Source organism: Notamacropus eugenii, chromosome 5 (assembly GCF_028372415.1).
Source record: "Notamacropus eugenii isolate mMacEug1 chromosome 5, mMacEug1.pri_v2, whole genome shotgun sequence".
Classification (NCBI taxonomy): domain Eukaryota; kingdom Metazoa; phylum Chordata; class Mammalia; order Diprotodontia; family Macropodidae; genus Notamacropus; species Notamacropus eugenii.
The window spans coordinates 355762677-355786235 of NC_092876.1; the positions used below are offsets into that span (position 1 = coordinate 355762677).

At 37.6% G+C, this 23559-nt stretch overlaps 1 protein-coding gene across 3 annotated transcripts in view; it reads left to right on the forward strand.

Annotated features, from left to right (window-relative positions):
• The window catches only part of SLC9C1 (solute carrier family 9 member C1), a 96815-nt gene that overhangs the window by 36665 nt on the left and 36591 nt on the right, over positions 1 to 23559 (forward strand). For all 3 annotated transcript variants that reach the window (XM_072614017.1, XM_072614016.1, XM_072614015.1), the window contains exons 8-15: positions 2490 to 2651; positions 5423 to 5522; positions 6913 to 7056; positions 8127 to 8301; positions 12606 to 12687; positions 15010 to 15176; positions 16099 to 16221; positions 17239 to 17336. In XM_072614017.1, coding sequence (XP_072470118.1) covers positions 2490 to 2651; positions 5423 to 5522; positions 6913 to 7056; positions 8127 to 8301; positions 12606 to 12687; positions 15010 to 15176; positions 16099 to 16221; positions 17239 to 17336 — 1051 coding nt within the window. The remainder of the gene's footprint in view (positions 1 to 2489; positions 2652 to 5422; positions 5523 to 6912; positions 7057 to 8126; positions 8302 to 12605; positions 12688 to 15009; positions 15177 to 16098; positions 16222 to 17238; positions 17337 to 23559) is intronic.

Consider the following 23559-nt stretch of genomic DNA (forward strand, 5'->3'; position numbering starts at 1 on the left):
ATATGGCCTATATTGAATTGCCTGTCTTCCAAGGGGAAGGGGTGGAGAGGGAGGGAGCTAAAGAAGTTGGAACTCAAAGTGATAGGACCAAATGTAATGTTCTTACCGCTGGGTAACAAGAAATACAGGTTAAGGGGTCAACAAAGCTATCTGGCCCTACAGGACAAAAGAGAAGACGGAGACAAGGGCAGGGAGGGAGGATAGAGGAGAGAGCAGATAGGTCACAGGGGCAATTAGAAAGCTCGGGTTTGGGGGGGGAGGGGATAAAAGGGGTGAAAATTTGTAACCCAAAATTGTGTGAAAATAAATGTTAAAAGTTTAATAAAAAAAATAAAAATAAAAATAAAAATTAGAATGGAACAGATGGAAGCTAATGACTTTATGAGAAACCAAGAAGTCACAAAACAAAACCAAAAGAATGAAAAAATAGAAGATAATATGAAATATCTCATTGGAAAAGCAACTGACCTGGAAAATAGACCCAGGAGAGACAATTTAAAAATTATGAGACTACCTGAAAGCCATTATCAAAAAAGAGCCTATATATCATCTTACATGAAATTATCAAGGAACATTGCGTTGACATTCTAGAACCACAGGGCAAACAAATACTGAAAGAATGCATCCATCACCTCTTGAAAGAGATCCCCAAAGAGAAACTCCTAGGACTATTGTATCCAAATTCCAGAGATACCAGGTCAAGGAGAAAATATTGCAAGCAGCTACAAAGAAACAATTTTAGTATTGTGGTAATACAATCAGGATAACACAGGATCTGGCAGCTTCTACATTAAGGGATTGAGGGGCTTGGAATATAATATTCCAAAAGTCAAAGGAACTAGGATTAAAACCAAGAATCACTTACACAGCAAAACTGAGTATAATACTCCAGAGAAAAAAATGATCATTCAGTGATATAGAGGATTTTCAAGCATTCTTGATGAAAAGACCAGAACTAAATAGAAAATTTGACTTCAAACACAAGAATCAAGAGAAGCATGAAAAGGTAAACACGAAAGAGAAATTCTAAGGGAATTACCAAAGTTGAACTGTTTACATTCCTACATGGAAAGATAATACATGTAACTCTTGAGACTTTTCTCAGTATTTGGGTAGTTGGAGAGATTTTACACACACACACACAGAGCACAGGGTGAGTGGAAAAAGAAGAGATGATATCTAAAATAAAATTAAGGGGTGAGAGGAATATATTGGGAGGAGAAAGGGAGAGATGTAATGGGGCAAACTCACTCATAAAAGAGATAAGAAAAAGTTTTTTCAGTGGAAGAGAAAAGGGAAGAGGTGAGAGAGAAAAAGTGAAGCTTACTGTCTTCACATTTAGCTTAAGGAGAGAATAACGTGCTCGTTCAATTTGCTAGGAAAACCTACCTTACACTACAGGAAAGTAGGGGAGAAGGGGACAATTGGGATAAGGGGGATGATGGAAGGGAAGGCAAATGGGAGAAGGGCATAATTGTAAGTAAACACTTTTGGGGAGGGACAAGGTAAAAAGAGAGAATAGAATAAATGGGGAGCAGGATAGGATGGAGGGAAATATAGTTAGTCTTGTACAACATGACTATTATGAAAGTCTTTTACAAAAGTGCACATATATAGCCTATACTGAATTGCTTGCCTTCTCAGTGGGGATGGGTGGGTAGTGAGGAAGGGAGAGAAGTTGGAATTCAAAGTATTAGGAACGAATGTTGAGAATTGTTTTTGCATACAACTGGGAAATAAGAAATACAGGTAATGAGGTATAGAAATCTCTCTTGCCCTACAAGAAAAGAGAGAAGATGAGGATAAGGAAAGGGAGGGGTGTGATAGAAGGGAGAACATATTGAGGGAAGGGGTAATCAGAATGCAAGGCATTATGGGGTGGCGGGAGGAGAGAGATGGGAAGAAAATTTGGAACTCAAAATTTTGTGGAAATGAATGTTGAAAACTAAAAATAAATAAACATTAAAAAATATTTTATTCTTTTCTTCCTTCATTCTTGCTAGTCTTTATTTCTTTGAATTCTGGTAGGTTGCAAGCTCCTCAAGAATAGAGACTGTCTTGTTTCATTTTTTCTGTGCTCATTGCCTAATACAACACATTTCACAAAGTAGCTGCTCTTAATCTCTTGGCTTTTTTTTTAACTATGACTCTAATTGCTCCTTTTTATTTTTGACTGTTTCCACTCCTTAATCACTTAAGATAAGTGTTTTTCAAGTGTCTATCCTATGACTATAGAATTATTCATATTTATACTTCGAAGACAATGGTAACTTTTTTTAAAATACCATGAACAACCTGCAGCAAAACTACCTTCCTAGTCATGATGCAGTATTGCTGATTTACCACGATGCTGGGAATTGTTTTATTAATGCCTCGTTTTCCTCATCCAAAAGTAATTTCCTTATAGGAAATTGGGATGGAGTCAGGATGGGATCCACATTTGGGATAGATATTTCAACTTTTTATTTCCCTACTCCAATTTTCTGCAGGTATTAATATTGTTAATGAAATTGCGAAAAAACTTCTGGGAAGTGTTGTTTTTGGATTTGTAAACTACAAAATTTTCCAGTTTTGGCTTGAGAAAATATTTAGTGATAATGTCAGTGAAGGAATGCTTGGTTTTTCATTAATGTACATCAACTTTTATGTGGGTAAGTGAAAAACTTCTTTATGACTCTTTATTCTGCTAGGCTATGGGCTTTATGAGGGAAGGAACCTTGTCTTAACTAAACTTTGCTAATCTCTCAGTATCTAGCCACTTGCTCTGCACATAATAGGTATTTAGTAGCTGTTCAATCAGATTTGTTTTCATTGAATTATTCAGAAATAATGATCTTCTCTCAGGGAAACTGGACGATGCAATGGATAGAGCACTGGGCCTGGAATTAGGGAGATTTGATTTCAAATCCAGTTTCAGATACTTATTAATTGTGCTACCCCTTGCCAAATCATTTAACTTCTGTTTGCCTCAATTTCTATAAATGTAAAGTGAGGATAATAACAACACCTATTTCCTGGGATTGTTAGCAACTCTGCTTATTAGCAAAGCTGATCATAAGTGACCACAGCTAGCCATGGGACTGGACACATATTACCCAGTACAAATGTGTAGCAGGCATTTGAAAACCTTGGGGTAACCCTGATGACGTGGAGAATTTCCCAAATACCCTCACAGTCACTGCACTATCTGAAATTCAAGTACAATCAGTCAGTAAGCATGTATTAAGCACTTACCACTTACCACACAGTGTGCTAAATAGTAGGAATACAAAGAAAGGGAAAATCAAGATTCCTGCCCTCAAGGAGCTAACATTCTTTAAAGAGAAGACATGCAAACAGTTATGTGCAAAATATATGCAAGGTAATTGGGAGGTCATTTCACAGGGAAGGCACTTGCATTGTGCGATGGAGAGGGAGAAGGGAAGGTAGAAAAGTTTTCCTGTAGTAGGTAAGATTTTAGCTGGAACTTGAAAAATGTCCTGGTAGCCAGAAGACAGATATGAAGAGGAGCACATTCCAGTCACGGGCAATAGCTAGGGAAAAGGCATAGATCTGGGAAATGGAGTCTACTTATATGAGTAACAGAAAGTTGGTGAGTATTCCTGGATTATAGAGCACATGAAGAGGATAGCAAAGGTGAAAGGCTTCAGGGTATAGAAAGCGTTAAAAGTCAGAGGATTTTATATTAGCTAAAAGTAACAGTGAACCGCTTCAGTTTATGAAGCAGAGGAGGGACACTGTCAGACTTGCATTTTATTTATTTATTTTTGTAGGTTTTTAAGTTTCTTTAAAACTTAAATACAAAATAAGAAAAAAAATTGCCATGTACATAGCAGAACATGAGGGAATTCAATAAAAAACAATAAATTTCCATTTCAAGAAAACTTATATAATAAATACTATGCATTGTTTTCAAAACTGTCTAGTCCTTTTTTGCTTCTTTTCGATTTTCTTTTCTACTATGCACTTTTAACTTTATTTTTCCTTCCTCCCCAAGAAAGCTACAATTAAGCACGTATACATACAAATGTATGTACTTCTGTATGCATATATATACCATATACATAGATATCTATAAACATACATGTATATACTAATACATATATTTATAAGACTGTACTATGCTTATTTCCACTTGTCATCTGTTTTTCTGAAGGTGATTGCATCTTCCTTCATAAATCCAAATCTTTCCATGTTTTTCTCGAGCAGTTCATCATTTCTTATGCCACAGAAATATTCCAACCAATCACATTCTATCTGAGAGGTTATCTATGAAAGTTTTTCCCAATTTTCTGCATTCCTTCTATTCTTGACTGCATAGGTTTATTTATGCAAGAAAATTTTAATTTAAAATAATCAAAATTATCCATTTTACACTTCAACAATGCTCTCCCCTTATAATATAGTTTAAGGTCTAATCAAACCTGCACTTTAGGGAAGATCATTTTGGTAATTGAATAGTGGATAGATTAGTGTGGGGAGAGACCTGAGAAAAGAAAACTATGACAATACTCTACCCATGAGGTGATAAGCATCTGCACCAGGGTGGTGTCAATGTTAGTGGAAAGGAGACATATAAGAGATTTTGTGAATATAAAATTGATGGAACTTGATAACAGATAAGATGAGAAGGGGCAGTGAAAGAGAATGGGGAGTTGAAGATGGCACTAAGGTTAGGAATGAGAGTGAATGGGATTGAGAGAAATAGAAAAGTTTATTGACAGAAATAGAAAAGTTGAGAAAAGGGTAAGGTTTAGGGGGAAAAGTAATTAGTTTTTTTAGAGTCATGTTGAAGTTAAGGAATCTATAGATATTCAATAGGTAGTTAGTAGTAGTAAGCAACTCCATAAGGTCATCATGCTATCAAGTCACTCTATGTGATTACAGTTATCCCTTCCACACTTCAACTTTCCCTATCACAGTTCAACATAAGAAATTAAACAGGAATTTGGGGGGAGTTTTGAAGAAGATGAAGATGACAGTCAAAAGCTTGCAGATGACACAGAGTCTATGACCAAATACTTAACCCAAATTTTAAAATAAGGTACTATAAACACCTTATAAAAGAAAAAGAAAAAAAAATCAGAGTTCTCTCTGGTATGAAGGGAGGGCTAAAAATTTTACATGTATTTTCTAGATTGTTCGAAAGGGTGCTGTGCCCCTAATCCCTGCAATGTGGAAGGAATAACTGTGTTCTGATGCAGAGACAGTTCTATCTCTCTCTATGTCTCTGTCTCTCTCTCTCTCTCTCTGTCTCTCTGTCTCTGTTTCTGTCTCTCTCTCTGTCTCTATCTCTCTCTCTCCATCTCTCTCTGTCTCTCTCTCTCTAAATATATATATATATATCACTGATATACACACATGCATATATGAATATGTAAAATCAATGATACATTAACACTTTGTTTGCTTTTTCAAATAGCTGAATGGAGTGGAATGTCTGGAATTATTTCTTTGTCTGTGTCAGCTCTTTTTTTAAATTCTACAAGCTTTAAACCAGGACTTGAGCTTTTCCTTTTCAAGTGAGTAACTGATATGTCTTCATATGAAATTATACTAATCAGTAACTCTGAATCATGTAAGAAAAGTAGTTTGCCAGTGGTCAGCAAATTAACATGAGGGCCACTTTGGCCTTCTAGTTATTTTTGTGAAGCCAATTTTAAATACAGTAAAACTTTATTTAAAATGTAAAAACCATTCTTAATTAGGAGTGGTACAAAAAAGATGGCTGTCAGGATTTGGTCTGGATGTCAGTTTGCCAACCCTTACAAAGTAAAGCATTGAACTGAACACCAAGGTCATTGTGGTTCTCTAGAACTGTCACAGTTTGGCCAAAAAGAAGGTAACTGCAATAGAGCAGACTTGACTAGGGTGAGGAGCCTGAGGCCTCAAGGTCACATGTGGCCCTCTAGGTCCTCAAATGTGGCCCTTTGACAGAATCCAAACTTCACAGAACAAATCCCCTTAATAAAAGGATTTGTTCTGTAGAGCTTGGACTCAGTCATAAAGCTGTACCCAACGACCTAGAAGGCCACAGGTTCCCCAACCCTGGACTTGACCATCGTGGCCTTTTAGTCCATATGTACAAGAAAGACAGTGCTGTTTAGACATAAAATGAGGCAGGTAACCAAAGTTTACTGGATGAATAAATCTCACTGGATATGATCCTGAATAATAGGACCAACTATTAGGATATTTGCTACAAAATAGTTTTCTGATTATCTTCTGGATTTGTTATTCTTTTAAAATATGTTTACTTTTTAATGTTTTTAGAGAGTTTATTTTTGTGAGTGTTATATTCATAAAATATTCCTGATGAGCTGGAAGCAACCTCTATGCCTCAGAGACAAAATGTCTTGAAAAGGAAATATTCAAGGAAAAGATAGGACCAAGAACATAGGCAAACATTTCTTCTCATGAATTAGTTTCCGTCCTAGATCTCCCCTTTAACAGAGATGTATGGAAACCTCAGCTGCATATAGAGTCATTAGAGGCTGCTAGTTTCAAAGTAGAATCTGGAAATGGGAAATAATGCAATTTACTTCCCTCTAGGTTGAAGAGACCTTAAATCCTTATACCATCACAAAAGCAAATGGGAATATGGAACCACAGCATAATACATCAGACTCTGGTGTAGTAGCTTCCAGATAAAATGGCAAAAGTTCTAGATCTCACTTTCATGAGTCAGATTAGGAATACTCCACAAAGCAGGCAGTATTTCTGGAATACCTACAGAGGCCATGGTGAATCCAATTTCTGTAATGTTTTAGTCCTAATCAATACTATAGATTAATATTTATATTTCTTTCAAGTTGAGCTAGAAACAAGTGATACTGATTCAAATAGTATGTAAAATTTTAAATATAAAGGAATTATTTTTAATTTTCAAATATGTTTTTCTTGAATATGCAGGTTCTGGAAAACTATCAGATTTATTGCTTCTCTGATGATATTTACCCTTGTTGGAATGTTGATTCCTGCACATGTCTATTTATCTGTATCATTCTCAGATATATATTATGCAGTGCACCTCTACTTCACACTGATTGTTAGCAGGTATGAATAATTGTAATTAATGCTTCATCTCCTTTTATATAGTAAAGTTATGATTAGTATTAATAAGGAATCCTCAGAAGTGCTCCCATATATTTGAATTCAAACTATTAGAAGTTAGAATTATATAAAATATGAAATGGAAACATGAAGTATGAATTCATAATCAATCAATCAACTAAACATTTATTAAAGGCAGTGGGTAGAGTGCCAGATCTGAAGCCAGGAAGACTGATAGCTTCTAATCTGGCCTCAGACACACACAGAAAGACAGAGACAGAGAGAGAAAGGAAGAAGAAAAGAGAGGAACAAAAAAAAGGCAAAAGAGAGAAATAAAAAAAGAAATTCCTATATCACAGAAGTAGTCAAGCAAAACATCACATATTGATCACATCAAGAAATGCATTCCTTATTCTATTGGAAGTCTAGGAATGGAACAGCCTATGAGCTAACTTTCATTCTAGGCTACTAACCAACTCAGTGACCTATTTTGTTGTAAATCACATGACTTTAATTCCCTCTTTTCCCCAATAAAACATGGAAAATAGTAGGGTCCCAGTGAGGGAATCCCAGTTTCAAGGCTATACAAAAGACAATGCTTGAGAAAGTTGCTACCACTGCGTGTCTGTTTCCTCATTTGTAAAACAAGAGTTTGCATCAGTTGATTGCTAAGGTACGATCCATCTACATCCTCCTATGATCCAGGATTTCATGACCTGCCCTAGGCCAAGGGACATAGAACCCCCCCCAAGCCACAAAAAATAGGATCAGATCACTAGACACTTCAAAGGTGAAGTTCCTCTTGAAATGATCAAGAAAGGTACCCTGAGTTTCAAGATCACAATCAGCCTACCAATCACAGCTGATTAGTCCTGAATGGGGTCCTGAGCCGCTACTCAGAGCTGATCCCTTCTATACCATTGCCCTGGCTTAATAGCCTTCAGTAATAACAGCTAATTCCTAGGAATAATTTGCCTTCCTAAGCAGGAGAACATTCTTCTGAGAGCTGACAATTGTCATTGAATACAATGGACCTGATAATTACAAGAAGTGATGTTTCTTAACTTTTTCAGAATTCTGGTGTTTCTAACACAGAAACCCATTTTATCTCATCTTGGCTATGGATTTCCCTGGCGCTGGGCATTTATAATTGTCTGGAGTGAAATGAGGGGGCTACTGAACATAAACATGGCTCTTATACTTTCTTATTCTGATAATTTCATTGGATCAGAAAGGGAAAAATCTCAGGTAAAGGATATTGTAAAACCTTTGTTTCATCTTATTTCAATATTTCAAGGATCTATGATTTTATCACTTTGGACTTTCCTTCACCAATACCATTTACAACCTCTCTAGATCTTGGTAGTTGGTTTCGTAGGTATTTATTTCCATGTACACAGCAAAACATCAAATGAGGATTCAGTATAAAACTATATGTTTTGATTTCAAGAAAACCTATTTAATAAATACTATACATTTTTTTTCAAAGTTACCCAGCCTTGCTTTGCTTCCTTCTAGGTTTTCATTTGTTGTCTGGTGTGCACTTTTTACTGTACTTTTTTTCTCTCTCCCTCCCTGTCCTAGATAAGACTACAATACATTATACACTGTATATATATACATATATATATATATGTCTGTGTGTGTATGTGTATATATACATATATATATTACACATTGTATATACATACCATATACACTACATATATAGTGTGTGTACATATACATAGAAATCTATAAACATTCATATACACTCATATATATATATATATATATATACGTATATATGCAAGACTGTACTACGCATATTTCAACTTGTTATCTCTTTCTCCGGAGGTGGATAGCATCTTCCTTCATAAGTCCAAGTCTTTCCATATTTTTCTAAGTCAATCAGCTCATTATTTCCTACAAGACAAAAGTATTCCAACAGAATCACATCCTATCTGAGAGATTATCTATAAAAGGTTCCCCCCTTCCAATTTTCTGCTTTCCTTCTATTCTTAGTTACATGTGTTTTATTTATACAAGAAAATTTTATTTTAAAATAATCATTATCCATTTTACACTTCAACAATGCTCTTGCCTTATAATATAAAGTCTGATACTGCTGATTCCCTTTCCCTTACATCTTTTTCCTCCTACTTTCTTTGAAATTCTTGACCTTTTGTTCTTCCAAAGGAACTTATTGTTTTTTCTAACACAGTAAAGTAATTTTAAAGTAATTTAATTGGGATGCCATTGAATAAGTAGAATCATTAGGTGAAATTATGATTTATTATATTGACTTTACCTATCCATGAACAATACATATTACTCCAATTACTTAAATCTGACTTTATTTGTATAAAATATCAATTATAAGAGACTCTTTATTGTTTATCTTGTATTTCTCCTGGGTCTTATATGTTGAATGTTCTATTAAGTTCTGCTGTTTGTCACAAATATGTGAAAGTCTTTCAGTTCTTTAAATGTCCATTTTTTTTTGCCAGGCCTAGAGGCCTGTGGGCTACCCGAGTCTTCTTACCTCACTTCCCGAGGTCTTCGGCTGGCCAAGCCGGATGCTCGTATGAGAGAAAGGAGGTTCCAGAGTCGAACAAGGGTTGAGCTTTATTCAGGGTTCTGGTTACAAGTGCAGGGGAATTCTTCCTTAGGAGGGAGCGAAGAATCTCCCAAGGAGGCAAAGATCTTACAATAAGAGATTGGAAGTAGAAGTGTAAGTGGGGAGAGAGGGGGAGGGGAAAGCAGAGAGAGGAAAAGCGGAGCCTTCTGTCCTGTCCGCTCCGCGCCCCTCCGCCCAAGAGAGCTTTCAGGCTTTCCTGATCCTACTTAAGCTCTCCAGCCGCATAGTTTGCATCTGAATACCGTGCTGTTAGGTAACAATAGTGTGCCCAGATCCGGGACAATCTCGAGGGCGGGGAGAGCTCTCTCCCATCACGTTTCTCACGGGAAGAGGCGGAAATACACGAGATAGCTTGGTTCACCTCGATTCCCAGTCGTTTCCTGGGGGGCCTCTTGAGAACTCTAAGATTTAGAAGTTCCCACCTTTACCCGCCCGAGACTCTCCACATGGAATTGAGCTTCCATCCCCAGCATTTTTTCATTCAAGATTGCTCTTAACTTTGCTGGGTAAGTTACCTTTGGTCATAACCCCAACTCCTTTGTTTTATGAAATATAGTATTCCAAGATATAAGATCCTTCAATGTAGTAGCTGCTAGGTCTTGTATAATCCTTATTGTAGCGCTATGATATTTAATTTTTTTCCTGTTGCTTGCAATATTTTCTCCTTGATGTGGGAGGTTTGAAACTCAGCTGTGATGTTCCTGTAAGTTTTCCTTCTGGGATCTCTTTCAGGTGGCTGTCAATAAATTTTCCTTTCTATTTCTGCTCTGCCTTCTTGTTCTAGAACTTCAGGGTGATTTTCTATAATAATTTCTTGCAATATTTTATCAAGATCCTTTTTTTATTGTAACTTTCAGGAAACTGAATCAGTATTACATTGTCTCTCCTCTATCTGTTTTCCATATCAGTTGTTTTTCTGAAGAGATGTTTCATCTTTTATTCTATTTTTTTCATTCTTTTGATTTTGTTTTATCATTTCTTTGTGTCTTCTAACATCATTAGCTTCCCCTTGCCCAATTCTAGTTTTCAAGGAATAATTTTCTTTCTTAAGTTTTTGATTCTCTAATGGTTAGCCCAAGTACTGTCCTATTACCATAAAATTTATAAGGATCTAAGAGAAGATATCCAGTACATGGACAAGAATTAGTTATGGATTAAAAAAAATATATAGCTGGGTAGTACTCTGCTTTGATAGAAGTATTTGAATATTTGATATCTCTATTTCTTCTCTATTTTGATTCTCTATTATTCAGCTAATTGACTTTCTTTTCATAATTTTCTTCAGTTGCTCTTTTTTTCTTATTTTTTCCTCAATCTCTCTTATCTTATTTTTAAAATCCTTTTAAAGTTTTTCCAAGAACTCTTTTTAGACTTGTGACCATTTGATGTTTCTCATTGAAAAAGGAATGTTGTTGGGGTTTTTTTTAACTCCACTGAATATGAACCCAGATCTTCTTTACTCTCATATAGTATTTCTCTGTAGTTGGGTTCTTTCTCTTTTGTTTACTCATTTTTATTTTGTTTTTAGCAGCTATTATTATAGTCAAGTTCTAGTTGTGAGAAGTGGAGTAGGATGCACCAAGCCTCAAGTCCTTCTTACTGTTATTTTCTGAACACTGTCTGGGGGCCCAACTTTGGGCACTCTTCTCCACCTCTAAGCCATGACTAGGGCTCCCAACCCCTCTCTCCTGTAAAAGCTCTATCTCCATGTGGTCATTCCAGTGGCTGCAAACTACAGCTGTCCTCTCTTCCCTGGAGCTGAAACCAAGGACTCTGATTTCCTCCAAGTGCCCATAGCCAGCATGGTCCCCATCCCTCTGCTACCATATGGTAGCTCCTTCTCCCCAACAGCCAGAGCACAGAACTGCATCAGGTCAGCATACTGGTGCTTGGTATCCCTCAACAATAGAAAGTCCTTCAAACTTACAGTACAGCCTTCTGACCCCCATCAGTCCTGTCCTGTGAAAGTTCCTGAGGCTGAAGCTGCCTACCAACCCAGCTGCCCCCAGGGCTTGTTATTTGTTGATTGTGCAGAGTGCCTGGAGGTGTTTGCACTTCACTCAGGCTGAACCTCAGTGCCAGGAGGTTCAGTTTTTCCTGGGGTCTTCTCAAGTTATTAAGAGGACTACTACTGTACTCTGACTCCTGTTCATTTCTGCTGCCCTATGTTCACTCTGAGGTAATGCTCTGTCTTTTGTGTGTGTGTGGAGGATTTGGAGAGCTGAAAGTTTTCTGACCTACTCCTCCATCTTCTCAGAATTCTCTCCTTGGCAAGGTTATGTGACATTCCCACAATTACAGTGATGCTTAGTCATAATGAAGTATTTTTAAAGATCCTGACTGCTTGCTCTCTATCATTCTCATCTCTGTCTCTGTCACTGTCTGTTTCTCTCTCTCTCTCCCCTTCTCTCTCTCTCTCTCTCTCTCTCTTTCACACACACACACACACACACACACACACACACACACACACACACCTTTTTAAACAAGAATATCTTCCTGCTGATTCTCTCACATTAGACTACAAATTCTGCAATGCCATCATCTTTGAAGACTCAAAGTTGTGAGAGTCAATGGAGCACATAAGTAAGCTGCAGCCTAATTCCAACAATGGCATACCTGCAAAAAGTGGCATAAGAAATCTTCCAGGAAATGGGTGATCTAAAAAACAACTGGGATATTTTTCAAATTAAAAAAGATGCACAGCACTTGAAGACACAAAGAGATGAATATGGGAGCAAGGAAAAGAATAGCAAGGCAGTCATATCCTACTACCACATACAGAGTTAAGGAAAATTGCCTTCCACTAAAGTTGAGTCAGCTACTTGTGCACAGGGTTATTGACATAAGTAAGAATGATCTTAGTTCTACATTGGTAAAGATATCATATATAGTTTGCCAGAAATTTCTCGTTTTGTTTTTTCTATTCTAGATATTACTTCATGGAGTGACAATATGTTTAATTACTTTATTGATTAATTCAATCACATTACCTCGAGCAGTTATCCACTTAGGTAAGCCATATTAATATTGTAGAGACAAAAAATATGCAGAGAATCTAAGAAAAGGGGTGGTAGAGGTTGTATAGCTAATACAGCCTATTAATTTTACCAGTAAGGAAATCAAGGTCCCAGAGAAATTAAATGAGTTGATCAAGATCACACAACAGATTAATGAAAAGACTGGACCAATATACTAGGTACCATTCATCCCAAAATGGTTCTGCTAATTAAGCTAAAAATTGATCATTGTGAACCCAAATAAGTTACATTCAAAGGAATATAATTCTACACAGGCAGAAGCAGAAATTGAAACAAACTGGGAAATATGGAAAATTAACATTAAGGTCAATTAAGCTATTTGTCCTTTGTCTTCGCTCGCCTATTTTATGGGTTTTCAAATGGCTCCATTACTTTGGCTTATAAAAGGTAATCAGTCAAAACAAACAAAATAAAATTTCTATAGAAGAAGTTCATATATAGCTACTGAAAAGAAAAAAGGTGAAAAAGCAAGAATGACAAAACAAAGTATACTAGTGAGAAAATGAAAACTAAATGTGGACAAAAATATAATATATAGTGGATTTGTCATGAGCTTAGGATCATGGATGTAGGCAGACCTGGAAGGGATCACAGACATGTTTGAATTCAACCACTTCATTTTACAGATGAGAAACTGCAGCCACAAGAAGTGAAATAACTCATCCTGGGTCACAAACTGTTAAATATCAGAGGCAGAGTTTGAACTGAGGTCTTTTTTGTTTTCTCTTTGACTATTTAGAAACAACCATTCAATTCAACAAACATTGCACGCAAGGCATGTGATATAGGGATAAATTTTTTTTTTTAATTTTACTATCATCCTCAAGAGGCTTATATTTTATGGGAAAGATACATGGTAGATAAGTAAATTAAAGGTTTTTGAGGAGGTAGAGAGTATTAAAAATTGTGTTGGAGAAGAAGTTAGGATGGAGAAAGACTTAGGTGTGATGAGATGGCACTGGAAATGAGTCATGAAGGAGGATGAAGATCTTAAGATGTCTGGACAAATGATAGAACATGGGGGAAATAGGAGAGAAGACAGAGTAGGATGGCAGTGAGATTATGTACTTGGGTAATTGGATGAATGGTAAGATCCTTAGGAGAAACAGAAGTGTGTAGGAAAAGAATGGGTTGGGGAGGTGAGAAGGTAATGAATTCCATTTTACATACGTTGAGTTTGAGGTGCTGACTAAACCTCTAGACAGAGATATCCAGTACTCCATTGACAATCTAGTTCTGGTATTTGGGCAAGAGATTAGGATTGGATATAGATATTGAATGACCCATCCATCTTCCACAAAACCACAAAAGGGGTTTTCCTAAAGGGAGGTTCTAACCACATCACAGCCCTTCCATGCCTCATCCCTTAATCCCCCACACTAAATAAAGTCAATGGTTCTTTATTACCTCTAGGATCAATATGAACTCCTCTGCTTAACATTCAAATTTCATCACAACCTTTCCCCTTCTTACCTTTCCAGTCTTGCTCATCACTTCATTCCATGCCCTCTAAAAGTCCAATCATATTGACTTCCTTACTATTCTGCATACATGCCATCTTGTTTTACTTCTCTTTCCCTTTTCATTGGCAGTCCCCCATGTCTGGAATTCTCTACCTTGTCACCTACACCTCTTGGAATCTCTGGTTTCTTTAAAGACTCAATTCAAGTATTGCCTTCTATATGTAGCCTTTCCTGATTCCCCCTACTCCAGTTACTAGTTCCCTACCTCTCAAAACTTTTATATATGTATGTATATAGTTATGTATATACACATATGTACACACAATGTATGCAGACATACATGTGTATATATGTGTGTGTGAAGAGAGAGAATTGTATAGACACGTATGTACATCTTGCATCCTCCAGTAAACAGCAAGCTTCTTGAGGGTAGGGACCATTTCACTTTTGTCTTTGTACGGCCAGAGCTTAGCCTGAAGTGAAGGGAATTGAAACAGTAGGAAGTTAGAACAAAGAGAGCTTTTATTCTGGCATATGAGAACTCTGAATTCTGTATGGAACTCTTACTGAGAACAAGGGAGAATGGGTAATTTTGTTCACAAACATTCTGAGACTGATTTTCTTTCTTCCAAGTAATAGGAAGTATGGAAGAAAAGTCATTCAAATTTCTAAGTTACTCCCACCATAAAACTGGCTGATTTGAGCCTCTTAAGTTTTCATTCCATTCGTATTTCTTATCAAAACATTAAAAGCCAAATGAGTGGAAATCATATAAACCTACAGAGGGAGGCCAAGCCTTCCATAATTTAAAGACTCATTCTTTGTTTGATAGGTCTTCGTGATTTTTCATTAACAAAACGCAAGTCACTCTATTACACAGTTGAACATTTTCAAGAAATAACCAAGACTGCAGCCTCTGCTTTAAGATTTGACAAAGATCTTGCCAATGCAGATTGGAACTTGGTTGACAAAAACATCACATTTCAAAATCCATATAAGGTAAGCAATTAATCTATATTGTCTTCCCTACAGAGTATGATGTGATTAACCTCAAGTAAATATAATTCATGAAATGAGTTCAGATTCATGATTCTTGATCTTTAGGATCAATAGACAAGTTGCAATGGTTCTCTAGTGTTTAGCATAATAGTAAGCGGGGGAAACTCTATAGATATTAATTAATCAACAAATATATAATAGGTTCCTACTTCTTAGAGTAGCTGTGAGGATCGAATGAAGTAATATTTGTAATATAGTACATAAATGCTAGTTATTGTCATTACCAATATTATTATTAATAACACAATAGGATGAATGTTGATTCTGACTTGCCCCCCACTGGAGTTTTAGGCCCCTATTTAAGGAGCAAAAGGTCTTTCCATCCCAATCTACTATATCAGGTACTATGGAGAATGCTGTCATAATCTTTTTCATTATCTTACCTAACAGCATCCCCCACAAAATCTACTATAGTGGAGTGGGATGAAATTACCTCGTGTTCCTGGTGTTAGCTGGAGAGAGGATATCAGATGAAAAAGTGTGCCAGTAGAAGTATGTCAAAACCAATGGTAAGTTCAACCCCAGTTCAGGGAACCTGGCAGTGGGATGAATGTCCTTGGATTCCTGAGTGATATCATGACCCAAATCCAAGGACTTCAGAATACAGTTCAGAAAAATAACTGGCTCCCTGAAACCAAATCTCTATAAGCTACCTATAAAGGTAGACCATTTCCATTCTGTTTGGAAAATTTTGGACATCCAGATAATCTGATTAATTCTGGAAATAGTTTCTTTGATAGCAGGTGAAAATTTTTTTTCTTCATTGTCTATCCTTTTTTAGTTAAAAAAAAAGCGTTTGCTAATTACTTCATGTATATACTAATACTATATTTATGTTAGTATATTTCATTTTTACAATTAGTTGACACCAGAAGAATCAGATCAGAAACTCAAATGTCCAAGCTGTTACAAGGAAATAGGAGAGGTCGGCATTAGCACTGAAATCATGGAACTGGCAAGACTACGCCTCTTATCAGCACAAATAGTTAGTATTTTGTTTTATTCTTTTTGTTTTTCTTTAAAAAATTCTAACCTCCTACTTTGCCTAATCTTGACTTATATTCAACTCAAATGTCCCTTTCTGTGGTGTCTGTATAAGTAAGGAAAACAAAACATTAAACAATTATCTGATCATATTTGACATTTAGGTAGTGCCGAAATCTGGATCTTAGTAACCGCAAGTCCAGTTCTGTATTTAGAATGTATCTCCTATATAATACTGCCTCTCTTAACGTACCTGGCCTCTGTAAAAACCAAGACCCACAAAGCACTTTTCACCCCTTGGTGCTACTTATATAGGCTGCCATATTACCTACAATTTTTGCAAGGTCATTAAGATAGTAGATCTAATCTCCACCAATTCAATGTATTTTGTACTTATGGATTAAGGTTACATTTTTTAAGAAAGGGAGGTTAGGCACCACTCCTGGGCTGACGAGACCAATCCAATCCAAACTAGCAAGCATTCACTAAATACCTGTTATGATCCAGGCACTGAACTGGGTATGGAGGAGCTATGTAAAGGCAAAATGAGATGAAAGCCCTTCCCTCAATGAGTTTACATTTTATTGGTAGGTATGGGGTAAGGATGTAACATGGAAACAGAAAAATATACATAATAATTTAAAGAGAGAAAATTTATTAACAGGAGAAGGTCCCTCCCAATGCTGTCTCTAGTTATTATTGTCATTTTTTTCTGACATTTCATCCCACACACTTTTTCATGTGTCATACACAGTCACTGAGAGTGGATGTTGGAGAAGCATGAATTTAGAAAATTCTAGGAGTGCTGATTTATTAGTATGCATGCAAAATCAAGATGCTCAATCTACAGGATCTCACAGATTGAATTCTATATGAAGGCCAAAATGTAGCAAAAGACAAAAACATGTTCCAATACTTATTATTTTTGCATGAAAAAATTGATTTCCCTAGAGAAAAGAATATTAAATCATCTTTATTGCCCTTCCTTATAATAATTAATTTCATTATTTCTTTAAAGGCAAGCTATGAGAGGCAATATAAAAATGAAATTTTGTCCCAAAATGCAGTCAAAGTCTTGGTAGGTGCTGCAGGGAGTTTCGGCGATAAAAAGGGAGAGTAAGTGTCTTTTTAATGCTTTCATTCATTGATTTATTCAACAAATATTTCTCTTTTCCTGGATTTTTTTATTAGTTAATTTATTATTAATTTTCAACATTCACTTCTACAAGACCTTGAGTTTCAAATTTTCTCCCCATCTTTCCCCTCACCCACCCCAAGAGAGCATGCATTTTGATTATCCCTTTCCCCAATCTGCCCTCTATTCTATCACACACACCCCCTTCTCTTATCCACTTCCCCTCTATTTTCTTATAGGGCAAGATAGATTTCTATACCCCACTGCCTGTATGTCTTATTTCCCAGTTACATGTATGAACAATTTTCAACATTGTTTTTTGAAACTTTGAGTTCCACATTCTCTCCCTTCCTCCCTCTCCACCCACTCCCATTGAGAAGGCAATTAATTTGGTATGAGTTATACATGTGTAGTCATGCCAAACACTTCCAAAATAGTCATAGTGTGAAAGACAAACTATATTTCCCTCCATCCATGCCTCCAATTTATTCTATTCTCTCCTTTGACCCTGTCCCTCCTCAAAAGTGTTTGCTTCTGATTACCCCTCCTCTTTTTGCCCTCCCTCCTATCATCACCCCCCTCTTATCCCCTTCCCCCCTACTTTCCTGTAGGATAAGACAGATTTTCATACCCAGTTGATTGTGTATGTTATGCCTTCCTTAAGCCAAATCCAATGAGAGTAAGTTTCACTCTTTCCCTCTCACTTTCCCCCTCTTCCCTTCCATTTTTGGCAAAAGGCAATTTGCAAAAGGCAAGCTTTTTCTTGCCGCTTTTAACCCATTCTACCTCTCCCTTTCTCCTTTTCCCAATATATTCCTCTCTCACCTCTTAAATTTATTTTTTAGATATCATCCCTTCATATTCAACTCACCCTGTGCCCTCTGTGTGTGTGTGTGTGTGTGTGTGTTCCCTCCAACTACAGTAATAGTGAGAAAGGTTTCATGAGTTATAAATATCTTCCCATGTAGAAATGTAAACAGTTCAACTTTAATAAGTCCTTTATGATTTCTCTTTCTTTTTTACCTTTTCATGTTTCTCTTGATTCTTATATTTGAAAGTCAAATTTTCTGCTCAGGTTTGATCTCTCCATCAAGAATGCTTGAAAGTCTTCTATTTCATTGAATGTTAATTTTTTCCCCTGAAGGATTATACTCAGTTTTGCTACATAGGTGATTCTTGGTTTTAATTCTAGCTCCTTTGACCTCTGGAATATCACATTCCCAGTCCTCTGATCCCTTAATGTAGAAGTTGCTAGATCTTGTGTTATCCTGATTGTGTTTCCACAATACTTGACTTATTTCTGGCTGCTTGCAATATTTTCTCCTTGACCTGAGAACTCTGGAATTTGGCTACAATATTCCTAGGAGTTTTCCTTTGGGGATCTCTTTCAGGAGGCAATCAGTGGATTCTTTCAATTTCTATTTTACCCTCTGGTTCTAAAATGTCAGGGCAGCTTGATAATTTCTTGAAAGATGATGTCTAGATTCTTTTTTTAATCATCACTTTCAAGTAGTCCAACAATTTTTCAATTCTCTCTCGGATCTGTTTTCCAGGTCATTTGTTTTTCCGATGAGACATTCCACATTGTCTTCTATTTTTTTCATTCTTTTGGTTTTCTTTTATAATTTCTTGATTGCTTCTAAAGTCATTAGCTTCTATGTGCTCCATTCTAATTTTGAAGGAATTATTTTCTTCATTGAGCTTTTGGGCCTCCTTTTTCATTTGTCTCATTCTGTTTTTTAAGTCATTCTTCTCCCTATTGGTGTTTTTGGACCTCTTTTGCCATTTGAGTTTTGAAGGTATTTTCTTCAGCATTTTTGGAGTCTCCTTTAGCAAGCTATTGACTAGTTTTTCATGACTCGCTTGCACCACTCTCATTTCCCTTCCTAATTTTTTCTGTACTTCTCTTTCTTGATTTTCAAAATCCTTTTTGAGCTCTTCCATGACCTGAAACCAGTTCATATTTTTCTTTTTTTTCTTTTCTTCTTTTTTTTTAAATTTTATTTTTCATTTTTAACACAGTTCATAACAAATAAAAGAATTCAAACTTTTGGTCAGGTGATACTTCTTTTTAAATTATTGATAATATAGACCACAAAAGAATTTTTTTAAACATTAACCAACTGAGACACAAATAATATTTATGTTTGCTAACTTCACAAGCCCTTGACCTAATTGTCTCCACACTATTACTAAGAATTAAAGGACCCTAACTTATTGTTGTTGGTCTAAAGTTCTAAGCCTAATAGCTCAATTTTAGACTTAACCTCGGATGTTCCCCTACCAACAATCTATAATTTAATAGATCTGGTATTAATCTTACAAACCTTCTTTGACTATAGGAAATTGCCACCAAAAGTAGGGACATTGCAGGGAAACAATATCTCCCCAACTTCATGTCAATTCCAGGCAGGAGTAGATTGTCCACTTGCATCCAGTCAGGCTTAAAGTCTGCCAGGTGTCAGTGGGACATTTGAGTCAGGAGAATCTTACCTCAGCCCAGGCTGAACAGCTGCTCTCCCACCCTTCCCATGAGATCACCTTTTGCAGTTCATACCAGCATCTCACATGCTTACTGGCATCATAAATTGGAGGCCCAGACCTCCTTTCTTGAATTAGAGTTAGACCCAGTAGAACAGTCACTTAATAGTCCCATTGCATCTAAAAATATCAAGCTCCAATAACCAGGTTTCAAATATGACTATAATTTCACTTTGGCTAAGGAACATCTTTGGAGGCAAGTCTTAAGTGGCTTACATGTCTTTCTATACATGTTCTAGTTCCTGATTAAATAGCAATCATAAAATCAAATTTACCATTAAAACCTTAACTTTTCCATCAATGCCAAATTTTACCCAAGGTTACCTGCCTTTAGGAAATTTAGACTAAAATTCTTTTCCCCAGACTAAAGATGTCTTTGATTTATTCGCAGTAATTCAGTCAATTGTTTTAATACTAATTGTTTTTACCTCACTTTGTAACATGTCCAGTTTTTTCTCTCCATCACTCCCCTGCCCCCTTCAAGTAAGAAGTTACTTGACTTCTGAGTTTTCTCTCCACAACTACCTCGCCTCCAGTTCCACCAACCCAGCACTGGGGGCTGAGATTCAGATGAGCTGTTCCAATCCCTCAGGGGCTTTAGGTGGGGGCAGGGCTGCTATTCAGTGTGAGATTAAGATCAGCTGCTCAGGTGGAGGCAGGGCCACCACACAAGGCTCAGTTCCCTCAGGGGCTTTACTATGAGGTCTTCAACAAAGGATGTAGGCTGCTGCCTGCCTTGGGAGCACCCGTCTACTGCTGCCTCCACTGCTGCCACCTGAGGAGGCCTGAGTTATGGGGGCACCCTGCTCCCTTCTCAGCCCCCCAAAAATGCCCTCTCACTGATCTTTAGCACCTGTGAGTTGAGGGATCTGCACTGCCACTGGAGATTCTGTCCCTGAAGCCTACTCGGTTCTGCTCCTTCCTGTGCCACATGGCCAAGGCTGGACTGGGCTCTGTTCCACATCCCCGCTGACAGACCTTTCCTGTTGGTCTTTCAGGTCACTCTGGGCTAGAAATCTCCTCCACTCCATTGCTCTGTGGTTTCTACTGCTCTCGAATTTGTTGAGAGTTCTTCTTTACAGGTATTTTATGGACTGTGGGATAAGAGCTAGTGTATGTACATCTTTCTACTCCACCATCGTGGCTCCCCTCCAGCTCACATTTTTCTTGGAGATTTTGGATATAGGAGCTTTGACTTCGTTATCTTCTTCTAGTTGTATGTTTTGATCTTCTTTGTCACTAAAGTAAAACACTAAAGTCTGATTTTTTTCCCCACTTTTTGCTTATTTTCCCAACCAGTTACTTGACCTTTTAGCTCTTTGTCAAGGTAGGACTCTGCTTCCAGTGGGAGGGGGAGGTGTACTGTGCCAAGCTTCAGGGATTTTGAGCAGCTGTTTTCAGACATACTTCTAGGGACCTGTAAATTTTCAATTCTTCCAAGGTTGTATGATCAAAGGAGAAGTGTTTACTTCTCTCCTGACTTGTTCTCTGGTCTGTGAGTGACTATAACCACTCTTTTCTGCCTTGGAACTATGAAGAGGATTCCCTCTCCACTGCCATCACAAGTTCTGCCACTCCAGCGCTTCTTCTCACCCTAGGACTGCCACCCAGGACTGCAACCCATTTCAAAGCATGGACAAAGCAAGAGAACCCTGCAAAGAGATTCCTGCAATCCCCCCCGATCAGCTCCTTGATCCCGCTCCTCCCACTGTCTGTGGGCTGAGAGCTCCAGAAACAGACATTACTGCTGCTGCTGCCACTGTTGCCACTTCCCTAGGTCTGGGACTAGGGCCAGAACTCACTCCTCTCTCACCCAGGTCTCACAGACCTTTCCTACTGACCTGCTAAGTTGTCTTTGATGTTTGGGGGTTGAAAAGTCTGGAAACTGCCACCGCTGCCAGTGATTCACTGCCCTGAGCCTCTTTAGGCTCCTTTTGTGCTGGTGCAGCCCATGGTGGATGGCACTCTTCTCTTGAACTGATGTGATAGACCTTTCATGTGGACTTTTCAGGTTGTCTTGGGCTGAAAATTTGTTTTATTCTGTCATTTTGTGGGTTCTACTGCTCTAGAATTTATTCAGTCATTTTTACAGGTATTTTGAGGGGTTTGGGGGAGAGCTCAAGCAAGTCCCTTCTTTTACTCCACCATCTTGACTCCAATCCTTCAAATTCAACAAATATTTCTTAAGAGTCCACCACATTCAAGGAACCATCTTAGACACTAGTGATACAAAGATAAAAAAAATAGCCCCTATTCTCATGAATGACATCCTTTTAGGACAATTGATCCAATAAATCCAACAAACATTGATTAAGGGCCTACTTTGGCACCTAGGTGGTGCAGTGGATAGAGTGGCAGCCCTGAAGTCGGGAAGAGACACTTACTGAGTACAAATCTGGCCTCAGACTTACTAGCTCTGTGATCCTGGGCAAGTCACTTAATCCTATTTGCCTCAATTTCAGCATCTATAAAATTAGCTAGAGAAGGAAAAGGCAAACTACTTCATTATCATTGCCAGCAGAAAACCCCAAATGGGGTCCTGAAGCGTCAGCCATCACTGAAAAACAAATGAACAACAAAAATGGGGCTACTAAGTGCCAGGCACTGTGTTAAATATTGGAGATAAAATTAGCAAAAGAAGATCTTGTCCTTACCCTCAAGAAGTTTGCAATCAAATGGTTGTTGGGGAGATAACACAGAAAAGGAGGTTGTTGCTGTTTGCCCTTCATTCTTGAATGGAGAACACTATTTACATTTGGGCCAATCAGGGCATGGAGAGTTTGGGTTAGCCAGTCTGTGAGAGTCAGAGTGAATTGAGTTTAAGGTGTGGCCTCTAAGAAAGAAATCTAGCCCAAGATCTCTTGTAAGATTTCCTTTGAGCAAAACACCTATAGGTAAGGGTATTCTATCTTATGTGGACAGAGGGAGAGGAAGGAGGAAAGGAGGGATGAGGAGAGGAGGATTGATCTCCTGTGGAGCAGCTCATGCTATTCACAGGTCATTGTTCTTCATTCTCAAAGAGAGCCATTACATCAGGAATATGATGCTGTGACTTGCAAGTGAATGGAATTTAAGTGAGGTAGGGCTGTGCAGTCACCAGTCTCACTTCTCCTCCAGAGCCATCTGGTTCCAGTGGCAAGATATAGATCCTGATGACTGGAGGTGGCCCTGGATGCTGTGGGTGATCATGGCCTTTTCACCCTCCAGCCCTCCAAACAGAGGGGAAAGGAGGTAGAAGGAAATCATGTTAATCAGGCTTGAGTTAGCAGCATGGTATTGAGATTAGAAGTGATGGTCTTATCCTGGGAATGGAGCAGATGGGAGTAATCTAGTTCCATGGAGTAGAGATATAGAAAGTTATTTAATGAATGGGAACTAACTAGTAAGCCAATTTGGCTAGAATTTAGACTGTGTGAACAGATGTTACGTCAAGTAGGTTGAGTGTATGTGTGTGTGTTGTTTTTGTATGGGAGTGACATGGTCAAACTTGAGAATATTAAAAAGTTCAACTGGAGAGGGCAGTTGAAAGCAGGGAAACCAATTGGAGACTATTACAAGAGATGATATTCAAATGACAAGTGATGAGATCCTACATTAGGGTGGTGGCTGAGTAAATGGAGATATTTGTAATAAATCTGTTATTTCCTTGATGAAGGAAATCCT